Source organism: Halichoerus grypus, chromosome 6 (assembly GCF_964656455.1).
Source record: "Halichoerus grypus chromosome 6, mHalGry1.hap1.1, whole genome shotgun sequence".
Classification (NCBI taxonomy): domain Eukaryota; kingdom Metazoa; phylum Chordata; class Mammalia; order Carnivora; family Phocidae; genus Halichoerus; species Halichoerus grypus.
Window position 1 is genome coordinate 118,559,576 of NC_135717.1, and position 16,788 is coordinate 118,576,363.

Sequence of the window (16,788 nt, forward strand, 5' to 3'; positions counted from 1 at the left end):
GATGGATTCCCTGTTGGGTTAAAAAAAAAAAGATGAAGCAGGCCTCGTACTGCAGGACTTTTTAAATCCATCACTTTTGGATCACTTAGGAAAGCTGCACCAAAGGATGCTACAAAACTCAGTGCTTTCCAAAGACAGTGACTGGGGAGTGAGATCATTAAAAAATAAGGGTTTTTTTTTCTACTTTTTAATATTTCTGAATTTTCTCATATGAGCATATAGTGTTTTTATAGGTGAGTTATTTTATCACTTCTCGGCCTTTTGGCTAAGATCAAGTGTATAGGTGAGTTATTTAAAAAACAACTAGAGAAGAAAGGGGAGGTAGGCTGATTCTAGAATCAGAAATAAAGTGTTGTTCTTGTCAAAAAAAAAAAAAAATCCAGGGTTTCCCAAACCTTTGTTTGACCATAGAGCCCTCTTTTTCGCCAAATATCTTATAGGAACCAGGGTTTCAAGGAATGTGTTTTAAGAGACACAGAACGAGTTCTTTCTATTTTGCCATTAGATAGACTAACATTTCCCAAATCCAAACAGATTTACAGTATCTCCTTAAAAACACGAAGGCGAACAAAATATAATTAGTATGGTGTACGGCCAGATCTGGCTTATGGCAGTGTGCCAGCATTACATTGTCAAAGCCAAAGGCAGGTTGTTGGCTCGGCCTGATGCACCTTGCCAGCACCATCCATCCCAGCACTGCTCAGGGGAAAGAATTCTTGGGCTGGTGACCGATGCTGGGGATCTACACTGAGGAAGGTTGTGCCAGAGACTTCCAGTGCCTATCAAGTATCCTCACTCTCCTTCTTATTTCCCAACCTCCTCTGGGGATTGGTTGGGACTTGGGGCCATGTCGGCCAGTTAAATGTGAGTGGCATTGACGTGTGTCCCTTCTGGGATGAGGCAGTTAGCAGCCCATGTGTCTCCTTCATCTCTCTTTTCCCCCGTCCCAGTAACCTTGGAGGCCATGTGTCCCGTGTGGCAGGGCTACGAGCCAGAAGCACGTAGGTCTGTGAGACACCCGCTGGGAGAGCCACGTGGGGGAGCTGCCCAGATCTGCCGTGGACTGTGAGTGAGAAGTGAACCTCTGTTGTGTTAAGTTAAGCCACTCAGACTTCAGGGTTTGTCCTTTGAGGCCGTCAGTGTTAATATTCCAGATCCAAGCACAGAAGTCGGATGGTAGAAATATCTCTTAATAGCCAATGCTTTTTCTCTTGAGTTCCTGTTCATCAAATAATCTGATGGCTATTAAACCTTCTCTATTTCACGTCTCACTTAGGCTTTTTGAAAGAATAGTCTATCGTAGTAATACTAAGAGAGTTAATAGTAACAATGATATAATAGCAACTAGCTTGAGCACATACTACGCAGCAGGTACTGAATTAAATAATTCGCATGCATTCTTTTGTTAAATTTAATTCTCATGACAACTTTATGCAGGAACTTCTATTATTAACTTTTTACAGATGAAGAATCTGAGGCTCATGGAGCAGAAGTATTTTGCTTAAGTCAAGAAGTTAGTGAGTGGCAGAGGAGGACTCCAGCCTGGGTCCATCTGACACCCAAGGTGTTGGCTTCTCCCCTGAACACTACAGCATAAAATCCCAGCTCCATAGCAGATTATTTTTTTAAATAGGCTCCACACCCAGCATGGAGCCCAACTCGGGGCTTGAACTTACGACCTTGAGATCAAGACCCTGAGATCAAGACCTGAGCTGAGATCAAGAGTCAGATGCATAACCAACTGGTCATGAACCAGGTTTGCATATCCCTGTATGCCAAACACTAACGCATGCCAGACACATGCTAGATATTCAGTAAGTATTCAGCGACCTGACCACAATTTCTTTACTGGCCCTGAGAGTGTATTCCCTGAGACTAGTTATTCTGCCAGCCAATTCTCCTTTGGGCAATAAATAAACTGGCAAATAGTTTATGAGATGGTGTCCTTAAAGTTTGGAGCGTCTGAATTGCTTTACCAGCACTAAACACCTCTTTTAAGTGAACAGATTTAGTCAAGTTTTTGAAGCAAAGAGATTTGAGGACAAGATTCTGTTTCCACTGACATTTATTAAGTATGAACTTTGTGCCAGGAATTGTACAAGACGTGTTTGTGTCACCTCATTTTGGCCTAACAATAATCCACAGGTGATTAGTCTGCCTATTTTATAGCTAAAGAAATGAGACGTGAACGTCTTGAGAGCTTTGCTTTGCTCTTGACCCCTAGTTGGTTGCAGAGCCTGAACCTGAATTCAAAGCCATTGGCTTGAACTCTAAGACACCCTGGTTCCACAGTGACGCTGCTCAGAAGCACCTGTGAGTCCCAGCCTGAATGGGTGGTGGACTCCCCCTGGCTCTCTGCGTCCTGACAGCATCACTGCGGCCTTGGCACCTGGCAGACGTCTCTCAGCACAAGAGTGTTTTGGAGGCTGGGTGGTGTGTGTTGCAGAGACAGCCATGCTTCAACACAACTCGCACTCAGAGACTTTCACTTCACCAAAGACCAAGGGGCCATGGCTCGTTACTTTAAAGAGACGCTACTTTGGCCTTTTCCCAGAGAACAGGGACTAGCTGTAACTTGAGCCCCAGGCTTTCAGAGCTTGCTCTCTGCTGCCTCTGGACCGGTTTTAAATCCTGCCACAGACAAGTGTTGCCTCCCTCTCCCTGCCCATAATCTGCACGCTGTTAAAGACCGCCCGCTCACTGGAGCGTTGGCCTGAGAAAAGCATGACTCAAAGGTGCATCTGGGGGGGATGGCGGTCAGAGATGAATCCCCAGTCTCACAAAACCCAGTAGGATCCTGCAGTCCATGTAAGGATCTCTTGCCCTCAGATTAAAAGACACTTTGGGGCTCTGTGGAACACGTCAGACCTCGATGCCCCAGGCTCCAGGACATTGACCTCCACATATGGAAGAGATGTGCCCTGAGATGAGGATCCCCTTGGGAGAGAGAAGCAGCCTGGTCCTGCATGAGTTTTATTAAGTTTATCGGTGAGACGTGGGGAGCAGGGAGGGAAGGCCTGAACAAAGACAAGAACTCACAGATTGAGGGCACAAATCCCTTCACGGGTGGGACAAATCCCCAGGGCTACTCCCAACTCTCTATACATGCAGGGGCTGCACAAGATATAAGCTATAACCTGGTGTTTCGCCTGAGCCGGGCTTGCTGTAACAGGAGACAGTCCTTGTGTGTCTGTCGGTGGACCTGTAATCTCATGAGCTCATGGAGCGTGTGGCCAAATGACCTAAGCCAGGGCATGGAGGGGGTCACCTCTGAGAGAAACCTTCCCCCGGGGGAGGAGTGCAGGCCAGGGCAAGGTCCGGGCCATCATTGTTGGCAATGCTTCAGGAAGGGGGTGCTGAGTTAGGGGGTCTCTTAGTATGGAGGCAGAAGGATGGGCTAGAATCCTGACTCTAGATTCAGAAAGACTAAGGCAGGAGGGGAAGAGAGGAAATGTCAGTGGCAAAGGAAAGCAAGAAGGAGACCAGGAGAAATGTGAGACAGGAGTTTCCTGGAGAAGGAGTCTGGAGGAAGAGCCGGGTCAGGTGGATGGCTGGGAAATGGACTTTCCCTTTATCTTGTGGTTTTCTTGGCAGGGGAGCTCAGAGCGGAGGCCTTCCCCTGGGGGTCCTTGAACTCACTTACACTCCCCAGCCTGGTTTTGGCCTCCCCGCGGGGGCTGCAGTTCCCACTGCCAGTGACACAGCCCCCCGACAGCATGCCGTAGCCCCCCGAGACAGAGCTGGGCCGGTAACCGTAGGTGCCAGCGCTGCTGAAACCAAAGCCGGCCCCGGCGCCCGTGGTCCCCGCCGTGGTGCTGCTGATGACCGCTGTGGGGGATGCAGGGAGGAGTGATAAGTGTATGTCCCCGGACAGGGGTGACCCCAAGTCCCCTCCAGTCTCCCAGCTGCAACTAGCCTAGATGTCTCCCTCTTAGGCAAACACTTCACATCAACTATGGACTCTAGTGACATATGCTCAATGCCTGAGCGGCTCAAGCTCTGGAATAAATAGCCCAGATCCCACAGGATCCCCAAATCAGGCACCTTCTCATTCTTTGGACCAAGAGGAATAGCAAGAGCTTCCCCCAAAGCATCACATAAGCCAACAGGTCTTGCATTTAACTTTAGAATACATTCTTAATTTTTTTCAAAGAATTTCCTGGCTGCTTGATTTAGAGAAGGTTGGGCTGGCCTGTCTCAGAAGGAGACTGGGTGGGACGCTACAGAGCCCACATTAGCACGGGCGCTGCGCCACGGGTCTGGGCGCAGGTCTCCACTCTCAGTGCGGAGGTAGACTCAGGAAGCTCACCGCCTCCGTCATGCAGGAAAGCCGGGGTGGGGGAGGTAGAAGAGGGCGGACTGGGAATTTCATCCCAGCATAGGTGAGATTTCTGGGGAAGGGGCCCCTATGAAATATCAGAATGTGATGGGAAGCTGGCAGCAGGAACTCTACAGAGGAAAAGGTCTCAGCAAAGAAGGCGATGGTGACCATAGTGATCTACCAGGCAGAGCCCAGGCTGTTCCATGGGGGCCTGGCGGTAGGCACCCGCTTACTTCGTATCCACTGATGGACTACAAATATACCCTCAGAGGTGTGAAATACTCACAGATGCTCACGGAGTTGGTGTATTCTCCAGACATCCTGTGCGGAAAGAAAAGTGTAGGTGAATCTCCAGTGCGTGGAATCCGAGTTCCCCACACCACAGCTTGAAGTCAGCAGCCAGCCTAGCCCCGCCTCCACGAGCCCCTCCAGCCTGCCAGCCGGCCTTGGGGTACCCGCAGGCTCGGTACCACCGCCCCCCAAGGCTACTCTTTCCACTTCAGAGATGTGCCAACTTGCAAACCTGGGGCTCCCAACAACAACACCCCTCAGGGTCCCTCCTCTGGGTTTCTCTTTATCCCATTTCTTTATTCCTGCGAGGTTAATGCCAGAATAAATACACATGTGGAAATATTAGCATCGGTTGTCATTAAGGAACTGTCTGATTTTAAGACCAGTAACTTCTCCCCTGTGAGTCTCAGTGATACAGGGGTGCTCAGATAGATCAAGGGTTTTCACATACCAATGCTTCATGTACACCTGTCTGATTGTTGCTATGAACATGCACAACTCACACTGTTATATATTTAGTACTTTTCATTGGCTGTGTGTTTTATAACAAAAAATGCATTTTTCCTAAAAAGAAGTCTTATACCACCAGGGTAAATAGCCAACACTACCTGACCAAAAAAGAAAAAAAAGTAGCAATAAAAATAAATATAATGAAAATAAAGTAATTTGAAATTTTTTGGCTAGATATTATTGTCTGCCAGAGGCTCTGAACCTGGGATCTACTGTCTCTTTATTAATAGGGATATTTGCAAGGGTCCGGGCGGTGTTAAAGACACAACAGCACCACACTGAGACTTTCTCCCTGTCAGTCTGGAAAGTCACAGGAGAACTGTAAAGGATATCGCTGTCTCATTAACTGACCAGATGCTGTTTAAAGCTATGTCTGTGCGTGACCTGAAAAGTATCTCCAGGCTGTCCAGCAACCTCTCCCACACTCTGAGAAACTGAGTCAGAAGATTCCAAAAGTTCTTCCAGCTCTAACATTCTAAGACCCTTCCCACCACTCACCTGCACTCCTCACCCTCCAGCAGCTTGCGGTAGGTGGCGATCTCCACGTCCAGGGCCAGCTTCGTGCTCATGAGCTCCTGGTACTCGCGCAGCATCCGGGCCAGCTCCTCCTTGGCCTGGTGCAGGGCTGCCTCCAGCTCGTCCAGCTTGGCCCGGGCGTCCTTCAGGGCACAGTCACCCCGCTGCTCGGCATCGGCGATGGCCGTCTCCAGGTTGGAGCACTGAGGGTCAGAAGGTAGCATTTTCCCCTGAGCTCTAAGGCTCTCTGGACCTCCCTTCACCCCTCACCACAATGAGCTCACTGTGGTTGGACCCTCCTCTATCTGGCCCCACTTCCTACAGCAAAGCCACATCCATGGTGAAGGAGTCCTGTCAACATGGGTCAGGGAGGCTTGTTATTCTCAGCTACTTGGCTTTCTGAAAAGACCCTTCCAATTGCTCCAGACTTCAGATGGGAGGTAAGTGTGGAGGATGAGACCAGGGGGTCCATTTGAGAAAGTGGGCCCCCTGGTCCCAGAGGAGTTATGTGTGATAAGCAGTTCACTCCTCCCTTGGGAAATGAGCCAGGACCAGCCAAAGCTCCCTTACCTGCTTTTTCACACTCTCAATCTCTGAGCGTAGCCTTTGGATAAGCCGAGTCAGTTCAGAGATCTCGTTCTTGGTGTGTTTGAGGTCATCCCCATGCCTGCCGGCCACTAGCTGGAGCTCCTGGAACTAGGGGGACAGGGAGCAAAGCAGAGACCTTGACTCAGGGCCTGGCTGAGTTCAAATTGGCAGACTGTGCCTTTGTCTTCAGAGTGTGACAGGTGGGTGGGGGTCCCCAACCTCACGAGGCCTACCAACAGCCTCCCACTCAACCATCTGCTCACTGGATTTATTTGTTTGCCTTAAGCACAGTCATCTCACTGATGGTTAGATTTGGCCATAAGAACTGTTGAAAGCCTTCTACTCTCCTCACTGCAACTTTATAACACTCAACTCCGACTGTGATGCTCCCTTACCCATAGCCCTTCAAAGTCAAGGTCAAAATCAAACTATGAGCATGGCATCAAGGTGCTTTGAGGTTTGGCATCCACCAGTCTCTCCAGACTCCTTTTTCACTGCCCCACCTTCATCTACTTGTTTCTACACCTGTGCCAAACAGTTCCATGTTCCCTAAACATCCCTGTGCTCTCAAGTCTCTGAGTCTTTGCACCAACTGCTACCTCCCCCTGGTAAACCCTTCCCCACCCATTTCCCCTTTTTCCTTAGCTAGTTCCAACTCAGCCAGGGCAGAGTCACTTCCTCCAGGAGGCCTGCCTTGATCTGCCTGTTGGGTGTACTTCTATTTCCATAGCTCCTGGCACTCCAGTCCATAGATCTTACCACACTGTATTACAAGCACACCATTCTGAGTTTTCCCCATCAGACTTAGCATGACTGGATGGCAGGGACCTGTCTTCTCTGTAACTTCCTCTCCTTCGTAGCTCAGCTGGGCTCCAGGCTACTGGAAGTCTTTCCCAGCATGAGGAACATTGTGTGTGTGTGTGTGTGTGTGTGTGTGTGTGTGCGCGTGTGTGTGGTGTGGTGGCAGGTTCTGCTATTCCCCAACACTGTTAGCCATGAATTTGAGATCATCTGCTAGTTTCAGGATCACTCCTGCCTTTGATGCCATCCAGTGAATAGTCAAAGAGAATATTTTAGTTCTACCCCAGAATCTGGCTTAAGAGGAACTTGGAAAAGTGTGACATTCAGAACTCTGGTGGCTGTGCACTGCCTTTCTCTGTCCCTGGTGCAAGCTGTCATAGCTGACCCTAACAAGGCCCTAGGTTCAAGATTCCTCTTAAAGGTGCCAGGTCCCCTGGAAGGCAGGGGGGATTCTCACTATGCTCCTGTGTTTTATCTTTGGTGCTAATCTTGGGACGATAAACATGGGGGCGGGACAGTGATCTTCTGCTCCTCTGCAAGGCTGTGTGAGCAGGATGGCTCTCCCTACACACCGACAGAGAGGGAGGCACTAACTTCCCCAGTTCTGACACCAAGCAGTCTCCTTTTGAGGCAAACAGGCAAGCATCCTTCTCCGTTCCACTCCCAGGCCATCCCAAACCCTCACTATAAACACTTCTTACCAGAGTCATGTCCTGATCTTCTGTCTAAACACTGTGGAACTGGCAGTCAGTCATCTAGATTCAAATCCAGCTCCATCACTTACCAGCTAAGTGATCTTGGCAAGTTACTAACACTCCCTGAGCCCTGGTTTCTTCATCTTTGAAAGGGGAATGATAATAATAAGACCTCATAATTCTGTTGCTAGAACTATACTAATGAAACTCTGGTCAATAAGTGCTTACCTCCAGATGGAGAAGTGCAGGTGTGTATAACCCCAAACAGCAAATGATCCAAAAATCATGTCTGTGCAGACCTGCCTAATTCTTCTGGAAGGAACCTGGGGTTAAGCAGGTTCCTTCCAGTGACAATCCAGAGTGGCTGGGCCACATGGCCAACACTGACACTGGCTTGCAGCAATCACGTGTAGGGATGTGGGGACTAGAGACTTGGGTTTAAACTTTTATCAAGGAGCCCTGGCTTGTGTTGTTATCTGGGCCTTGAAAGCCTCCCTTCCTCTCACCCCTACTGGCCACATCTTTCTGTCCCTATGGTGGCAAGGAGGCAGAGGGAGGGACAAGATAAGTCCTCAAGCATGTGAATCTCTGCTGAGAAGGAACCCGATAAACAGCATGAAACAATTAGGAAGTTGCCATCTTGATCTGAGAAACCAAATTATCTAAAGAATCGTTTCCCCACCCATGACCCATTAGAGGAGTTAAGATCTAAGGGACTCACACTCCCCCTTTATCCTTGCAGTTGGACTTGAAAGAAAGGTAGGAATTACCTGATCTCAGATCACACTCAAGAGACCCCCTAATTTATTGTAATTAATGAGGGAGTTGAGATGCTAACTACCCATGTTTCTCTCCCTCTCAGACTCAGTTCAAAACCCTCCGCCTCCAAGAAGTCAGCCCTGACCTGCCCCACCTGGTCCCCTAACCTTTGTCTCCTCAGCATCTGGGACTCTGTCTATGCCACCTTCATTTGCACTTGGCTGTAAGTGTCCTTCCATGACTGCCCCAGTCTAAGTGGATCAGTCTAAGAGCTTCATCTTCTCCTCCTTTGGGGCTTTCCCCAGCACCCAGGACAGTTCTGTGCTCCCAGAAAATGTGTGGGACATGGTGGGACATGGACTCTGGGGAGGTGTGCAGCCCACCTTGGTCTGGTACAGCGCCTCGGCCTCGGCCTTGCTCTTCAGGGCGGTATCTTCATACTGGGCACGGACCTCAGCAATGATGCTGTCCAGGTCTAGGTTCCGGTTGTTGTCCATGGATAGGATGACAGACGTGTCACTGATGTGAGACTGGATCTGAGCAATCTCCTACATGGGAAAAAAAGAAACATGAAATGCCTTTTGTGGGCAGAAGAAGATGCCAAGGTGATGGCCCTTTCCTAGCAGGAGATCCCCTAGGCCCTCCTAAATAGATGCAAGCTTCATTCCCCAAAGCCACCCATTGATGTTTCAATACCACATCTGAAAACTGTTGAATGAGTTTGAAGCAGCTCAGGAAGAAAACAGCCCAGCTGTCTGTCACCTGAGACAGATCAGGAGTAGAGGAAGTAGTAGTGGTAGTGGGAAAACAGCCTAGCCACCACACAAGAGACACTAAGGACACAGGACACATATGCTTGGCCAACAGGCTCAGGCTTGAAGCCAGATGGTCAGAGGCAGTAGAAAGGGTGTGAAGACTCCCTACTTCTGTCCCTGGAGATTCCTGCTCAAGACCCAGGGAAACACCCAAGTGGCAGGGAGAAGACAGGCAGAAATGAGAATATCCTTGGCTGAAGACCAGTGGGAACCCCATAAGGACCCATGGCTTCCTGGAGGAAGTGAGACCGGGACATCTGGAGGCCAGGCTGGGACTGATGGCACACATCATTTGGGCACACCGGGATAGATGTCACGCTTTCCTTTGATCAACATGGCCCCCAGCATCCAAATGCTGGAGATCCCCTAGGCTCTTAAAGTTACTAAGGAATGAATAACCAACTACTCATTCACATGTCTGTCCTTCCAGAAGACAGAGCTGGGGATAGGACTGGGGGATGGAGCCTTACCCCTTCATACAGGCATTTGAGGAACTTGATTTCTCCATCCAGGGCATCCACCTTGGCCTGCAGTTCCACCTTGCTCATGTAAGCCGCATCCACATCCTAAAGGAATCCAGAGACCCCCTGACATCGCCATTCTTCAAGCTCAGACAAGGGCTCTCCCAGGAACTGGCATCCGAGCACCAACACTCACGAGCTGCCCCCAGGGAATGGAGTCAAGACCCAGAGAGCAGGAACATGACTTCCACCCAAGACTCACTGCGAGCCTTGGAACTCCTCTGCACACCATCCAAAATGGAATCTTGTTACTGCCTCTATTTCTCAAAGAGAGGGCTTAGGAGGGAGTACTATCTCCCACACGGGGGTCATTCAATGGTCAGAGCCCAGGACAGCCACAGCGCTTTGCCAGAGACAGGCAGAGTTGGAAGGTAAACCTGCAGCCCCTCTTAAAGCATGTCCTGTTTCCCAAGCCAAAGCGGGCACAACCTGGGCTCCTGCCACTCACACCAAATATAAAAAGTGGACAAGGTGATATATTCTAGGTAAATATCAAGGTGTCCCAAGATGTCTCAAGCAGTACATCCCTCCATCTTCCTTGGGCACTTCAGCTCTGGGTCGTTCTACAAGAAGCACAGACCTCAGTCTCCTCTCTGTTCCCTCCCCTGCCCTCCACACTCCAGCGTCTGGGTGACTGAGGGATATTCACCCCCTCCTCACCTTCTTGAGCACCACAAATTCATTCTCGGCAGTTGTGCGCTTGTTAATTTCCTCCTCATACCTGCAGGGAAAGCATTGCAGTGAGCAAGGGGTGTGTGTGTGTGTGTGTGTGTGTGCATGCTCATCATGAAAGCAGAAAAAGAGGTGCCCACACTATGTCCCATATAGCAGGTATTATTCTATATCTTTGCGGATCTGTCCAACTCACTAGGACTACTTAGCCAGTGCTATAGACAGGGTTTGCAAGCAACTCCCTCCCAGGCCAGGGGACCAGATGATTTGGAGTCTGGATTTCCCCTGATACCTGGAGAGTAAGTAGGTTCTTCCTCCTCCCATTAAGTATGCAAATCACAGGAACATGCTGCTTCCCCTTTTAGCCCTGATCCTTGTGTCACTCCAGCTGCCTGACACCCCTGTTAATAACTTCACCCCAGGGCGCCTGGGTGGCTCAGTTGGTTAAGCGACTGCCTTCGGCTCAGGTCATGATCCTGGAGTCCCTGGATCGAGTCCCGCATCGGGCTCCCTGCTCGGCAGGGAGTCTGCTTCTCCCTCTGACCCTCCCCGCTCTCATGTGCTCTCTCTCATTCTCTCTCAAATAAATAAATAAAATCTTTAAAAAAAAAAAAAAAATAACTTCACCCCATCTCGAAGTATGAGTCTTAAGGAAGCCAGAACTATCCCCTGGGACAGGAAGAGGGGGCATGGCCCAAATGTCCACGACCTGAGGGACATGAGAGAAACTCCAACTCCCTGCCCTGCTGGGTTGAGGCAGGGGGACGGTGGTTCCTTGGAACTTGGGGACCCACTGAGCAAGCTTAGGAGCTGGGAGGCTCTCTCCAGTGGGGAGCAGGAGGGAGCACGCCAAGGAGGTGGCCACTTGCCAGGACAGCCCTCTCACTGCCTGAGAGGCTGACTCTCCACTGTCCGGACTGCCTGGCCATCCAGAGAGGGCCCTCATCTTGCCCGGCTAGGGGAACTCGGGATGGGCCACTCTTATCCGAGCTCAGTGCCCCTGAGGCCAGAGGCAAGTGTCCCAGGGCCTGCTGGGAAAGCCCAGCTCTGGCAGGCCAGTCACCCTGTAGGTGTGGGGTCCCACTCACCTCCTCTTGTAGTCCTCCACCACATCCCGCATGCTCCTCAGCTCCGAGTCCAGCCGCACCCTGTCCCCGGACAGCATCTCCAGCTGCTTCCGCAGGTTGCTGATGTGGCCCTCGAGGATGGGCTCCAGGTTGTTCTTGCAGTTGTTCAGGTCCAGCTGCTGCAGCAGCTCCCACTTGGTCTCCAGCACCTGGTTCTGCTGCTCTAGGAAACGCACCTGGGACCCAAATCAATAGAGAGGCTGTGTGGTTTCCTTTCCTGGACAGTGGCAGTGTGCTCCTATGCTACATTAGCTTAAAGGGTAAGCCTCAGCCCTTAGGAAATATCCCTCACAGCCCTGCCCCACCCAGGGCCCTTTGTCTGACTGAGGTTCTCTTTCTGGAGGCAGCCCCTAAGATCGGGCAGGACCTCATCATCTTCATTTCCCACTAGCCAGGCCCGTCTCCTCTGTACCTGTCTAAATCTGCCTGAACCAGTATCCACCAGCAGCCCAGACCATCTCTTTAAGGCAAGTCCTTAGACACGTAAGCTGGCCTGTCCTGGCCTTCACACTCTTGGGCGCCCCTGCTTAGGGCCTGGTGGCCTGGCCTGTGCTCTGCCTCCTCTCTGTCTCCTCCATCATGTCAGCTCTCAGCCCAGCCAGAGGCAAGCACTCAGCTGACTGGGGGTCTTGGGCCTTCCTCTGTTGCTTTCATGTCCAACTCTCTGATCTCAGAGCATTTCTCCAGGGGAAGAACCAGCAGTCTCAAGTTGCAGCCTGCAAATACCATACCATTCCCTTGCTCAAAGTGCTCTGGTGTTTCCCCATCACCAGCAGGATTGAATCCAAATGCCTCCTGTGCTCTTCGCAATGTGCCCACCCCTTCCTTCCCCTCCTCTACCACTCACCTGATTCTCTCGCAAAGCCAAGTTCTCCCCATTCTCTGGACAAGTCTACCATGCTACGTGGGATGACTCCCTCTCCCTAGGCTTCCTTTCCCCACCTCCATCCAGTGAACTCCTATTCATGTGCTGCCACCCTACTCACTGTCACCCCGGTGAGCTTCCCCTACTCCCCTGAGTTCAGGAAGTCTCTATTTCCCAAGGCCCTGCTACCCTTTTTTCCCTCCGGGTTCTCAAACTCAAGTGGGCATCAGCATCACCTGGGGGCTCCTGGGTCTCACTGTCAGAGCTTACAATTCAGTATGAGGCAGGGCCTGAGAATGTGCATTTCTACAAGTGCCCAGGTGATCCTAATGCTGCTGGTTCAGGGAGCTCTTTTGAGGACCACAGCTCTAGTGCATCGCTGATCCCCATCTGCCTCACCTTATACACTGGGTGTATTATAGGCTATGAATTTGTCTTTCAACCAGAATCTGAGCTGGTCTGGGTCCTATGAGAGGAGAAACTGGGTCTCAATGGCTTTATAGATATCCCAGGCTGCCATGGAGCTCTCCTTTGTCTGGCTTCCTAGTTTCATAAACTGTTACTCTCCTACTTCTCAACTTTGAGGCCACTTCCCCGACCTCCTGGAAACCTTCCCAAACCAAACTCCCTGGCTCCTCCTGCCCCTCTGACCCCCCATACCCCCAACCCGTCAGCACTGATTTCAGGTTTGTCTAGTTCTTCCCTGCTCTGTCCTCACTGTGTCTGCATCCTGGGGAGTGAGTGTCCTGCCTTCCTCTGGTTCAGACAGGGAGCCCCCCGAGGGCAGTGAAGGTAGAGGAAGGAAGGGGCTCTATGCTTGGCTTGCTCCAAAAAGTCCCACCTTGTCAATGAAAGAGGCGAATTTGTTGTTCAGCGCCTTGATTTGCTCCCGCTCCTGGGTGCGCACTTTCTGGATCTCCGGGTCCAGCTCCACGTTGAGGGGGGCCAGGAGGTTCTTGTTGATGGTAACCTGGTGGATGCCCCCTGGAGGGCACACAGACGGACACACGGGCCCCAGGGCCACACTGCCAAACATGCTGCCAGACTGGCCCGGCCTCGACCAAACCCATAGCCCCCTGCCCGCCCGCTGCCACTGGCCATGTTGAGGGAGATGCTCCGGGTGCCCCCCAGGCTGTAGAGGCTCCGGCTTCCAAAGCCCCCGCTGAATCCTTTGCCCCCTGCCCGGTAGGAGGACGAGCTGCCCCCTGAGAACACTGCTGAGCAGCCGCTGAAGCCCCCCTTGGTGGCAGCTCCTGACTTGTAGGTGAATTGGCGACTCATGCTGGAAAGGCCAGAGAGATGGAATAAGATGCTAACCCTTGGCTGAGATGTAATTCACCAGCCTACAATCTCAGGCTCCCCCTTTATAGGGCTCAGGAGGGAGCCACTGCCCTAATTTGTGGGTTTAGTTTGCCTAGGAGCAAGAAATCATTTTCTCCCAGCAAAATCAGAGACACCAGGTAAATAACTTGAAAACTCCCAAAGTGCTGGGCTTGCAAGGCTGGCTCATGTAATTTGAGTCTTATCTAATTAACATGGGATAGTTAGCCTGACCAAATTATCCCTAGAAAGATCTTGGTGGAGAGGTTTGTCACAGCCTCAATTGCCCTTCCTCAGGGAGGGGGGAGGCTGGATTGCAGGGGTGCAGAGGAAGACCTTTAATTGACAGCTTCATCTGTGAGAGATCTCAGGACTCTACCAGCATCAGATCAGGGACCCTGGCTGAACCACTTTTATGTGGTTAGGAAAAGACTCTGTGGCCTGGCTTCCCAGGGCTGCTAGAGACAGGAATCCAGGGCCTCTGTTGTGCCCTTCCAGGCAGGTCTTCTGCTCCCCTGTGCAGCCAGGCTGCCCTGCACACACCAACTTCTTTGTTCCTGTACTCTCACGCCACCTCACCCTTGACCTTGAAATAATGGCATTGCCACCATTCATGGTAGCTGACTCTAGTACAGCACTTTACAGCATTAAAAGATCTCCTTGCACACTGAAGCTTGCTTCATCCACTCAGTCAGCCTGGGGAGGAGTATGCTAATCCACATTTCACAAATGAGAAAGCAGAGGCTCAGATAGCTGAGGATAGCAAACATTTCATGAGCCCTTTTTTGTATGAATCCCAGAGGATGCAAACACCTAACAAAATGAAGGCCCCAGCTTTGAAGTTCTCTGGGCTCGACTTCTGACCCCACATACATAGCTATGAAGGTCGTATTTGTCCATCTGTCAGCCCATCTGTCCACTGACCTACCCATTCATTCATCCATCCTTCACTTAATAGTCTTCTGCTAAAGGCTGACTCTGTCCCAGGTACTGTGCTAGGCTCTGGGGTCATAAATTAATAAGATAGAAGCCTAGCTCACAATTCTAGGAGGGAGGACAGACACTTGAATTTCATTAGAGCCTTGGCAACACCAAAGTATGTGACCCAAGCACTTCACAGTTCCCAAACCCCAAATATATACACAGTATATAATATCCTTCACAAAAATGCAATTTTTTCACCAGAGTGCTTGAATGAAGTTTGCCAATCCCACTTTTCTATTTATGTCCAGAGATTATAGCCCTGTTCTGTATTGGGTATTATAATACACCAGTATTATGCCTCTACTCTAAAACCAAGCAATTGCCAAATTCAACCTCCCCTGCTCTTTTTATACAAACAGCTATTTTCTAGTTAAGAATAATCATTTTCTTAGATGGTCTCAATTTCACTACCAGCAATAGCATTTGGCAATCTTTTCATTTTTTTTTTTCACTAGGCACAAAAGTTTTAGCCCTTTGCAATTCCTTCATAAGGCATGATGAGTGAAGATCCACAACGCTGTGTTGTGATGAGGATGCAGAGTATTCCAGCCAGAATCACTCCCTAATTGACTCCTTCCAGCACGCCAGCGTCAGGGTAAACATGATTCAGACCCATGTCTCAGCAAAACTACAGACTGCTGTCACAGGCCTTGAGATCACTCCCTAGGGGCTGAAAGCCAGTGGTCACACTGTGAATGCCGACTCTGCAGTGCGGTTGTATGAGTGCTAATGCACAGCCATCCCTCATTCTGCATGGCCTTCACTACCCTTCTCCCACCCTGGCCCTTCTTCCTTGTGAACTTGCCATACGGGCACCCCAGGGAAACGTCTCTGGGCACATCTCAATCCAACTCTCCTCTCTGGCCAGCCTCCTCCAAGTGTACCTATTTTTTGCTCTAACTCAATGTTTCCACGTGCGTTCCAGGTGTGTGCCAATCTTTCCCAAAAGCCAGAAAGGCTCCTAAGGACAAGACCCACACCCCATCCTCCCTCTTCACTGCCCAGAACCACAGGAGGGAGGGACTCTCGGGAAATCATGGAGGGACAAAAAGATTCTTCGATGTCCCTTGAAATCATTCCCCCTAAGGACAAGATCCTTAGTATCTGTCTTTAAAAACCCCCCTAAGTGGGCCACTTATATTTCACATCCTGCCACTGCTATTGCCAGGGGAAACTCAATACCAGCTGAAACCTTATCTGATCTTCACGCAGTTGCTAAGTCAGCCCCATTTCCCACAGAGGGCCAGTGCTGCCATTAGCCTTTGCTCAGGCCTCTAGGCAAGCATCTCCGATGGGTTCAGCCACAGGAGGCAGGAAACCAACCTCCCATCACCCCCAAAGGCAATAAAATCATGTTGTAAAAGCATATTTAGTATTTGTCATCCAGGAAGATGGAGTAGACATACTTTCCCCTTCTTCTGACATTGCTTTAGCAGAAGAAATAGCATGAACACTATTCTTCTACTTACTGCAACTAAGAACCCACATATTATATATAAAACAAACATAAGAAGACTCTGAAAGGTGGAGAGAAAAAGTCACACTGCCTAGGGATCTTCGAAGACAAGGAACAACATGGTGGTGAGTTCCTTGGGTTTCCTATTTGTTTCATATATCCCAGACTTGGAACAGAAGAAAGCAATAGCCTGGAAGGATACAGATTTTTCAGAAGCCCTACAGAAGTCTAAACTTTCTAGCCAAATATCCAGGAATGGGGAAGCCTAGAAAGACAGAAAACGTATAGACAGTAACCACTCTACTCTAGCCAAACATTACAAAAAACACTGAGGTCCCATCTTCACCTACTCCAGCAAAAGATGAGCAGGAGGCCTAGACTCACCAGACTATAATGAGGCACCCTGGATGATGCCAGGGAAGGCCAAGGCAGAAGCTGGGACTTTCATCCCCACCAGGCAATTGTCTCAGATCCATCAAACACCAGTGGACCACATGGGGAGCTCTGACTTCCACCCCCACCTGGCAGTAAAAGGGTGTCACCCAAT

At 50.2% G+C, this 16,788-nt stretch overlaps 1 protein-coding gene across 1 annotated transcript; it reads right to left on the minus strand.

Moving 5' to 3' along the window:
• Positions 1-2,160: 2,160 nt before the first annotated feature.
• On the minus strand, positions 2,161-13,805 carry LOC118538455 (keratin, type II cytoskeletal 73). Its single transcript, XM_036096419.2, is given in 10 exon segments — positions 2,161-3,828; positions 4,608-4,642; positions 5,621-5,841; positions 6,209-6,334; positions 8,865-9,029; positions 9,767-9,862; positions 10,478-10,538; positions 11,578-11,792; positions 13,323-13,528; positions 13,531-13,805. Coding segments are annotated over 10 exon segments (1,614 nt in total). The 5' UTR covers positions 13,763-13,805; the 3' UTR covers positions 2,161-3,571.
• Between the last annotated feature and the right edge of the window lie 2,983 nt (positions 13,806-16,788).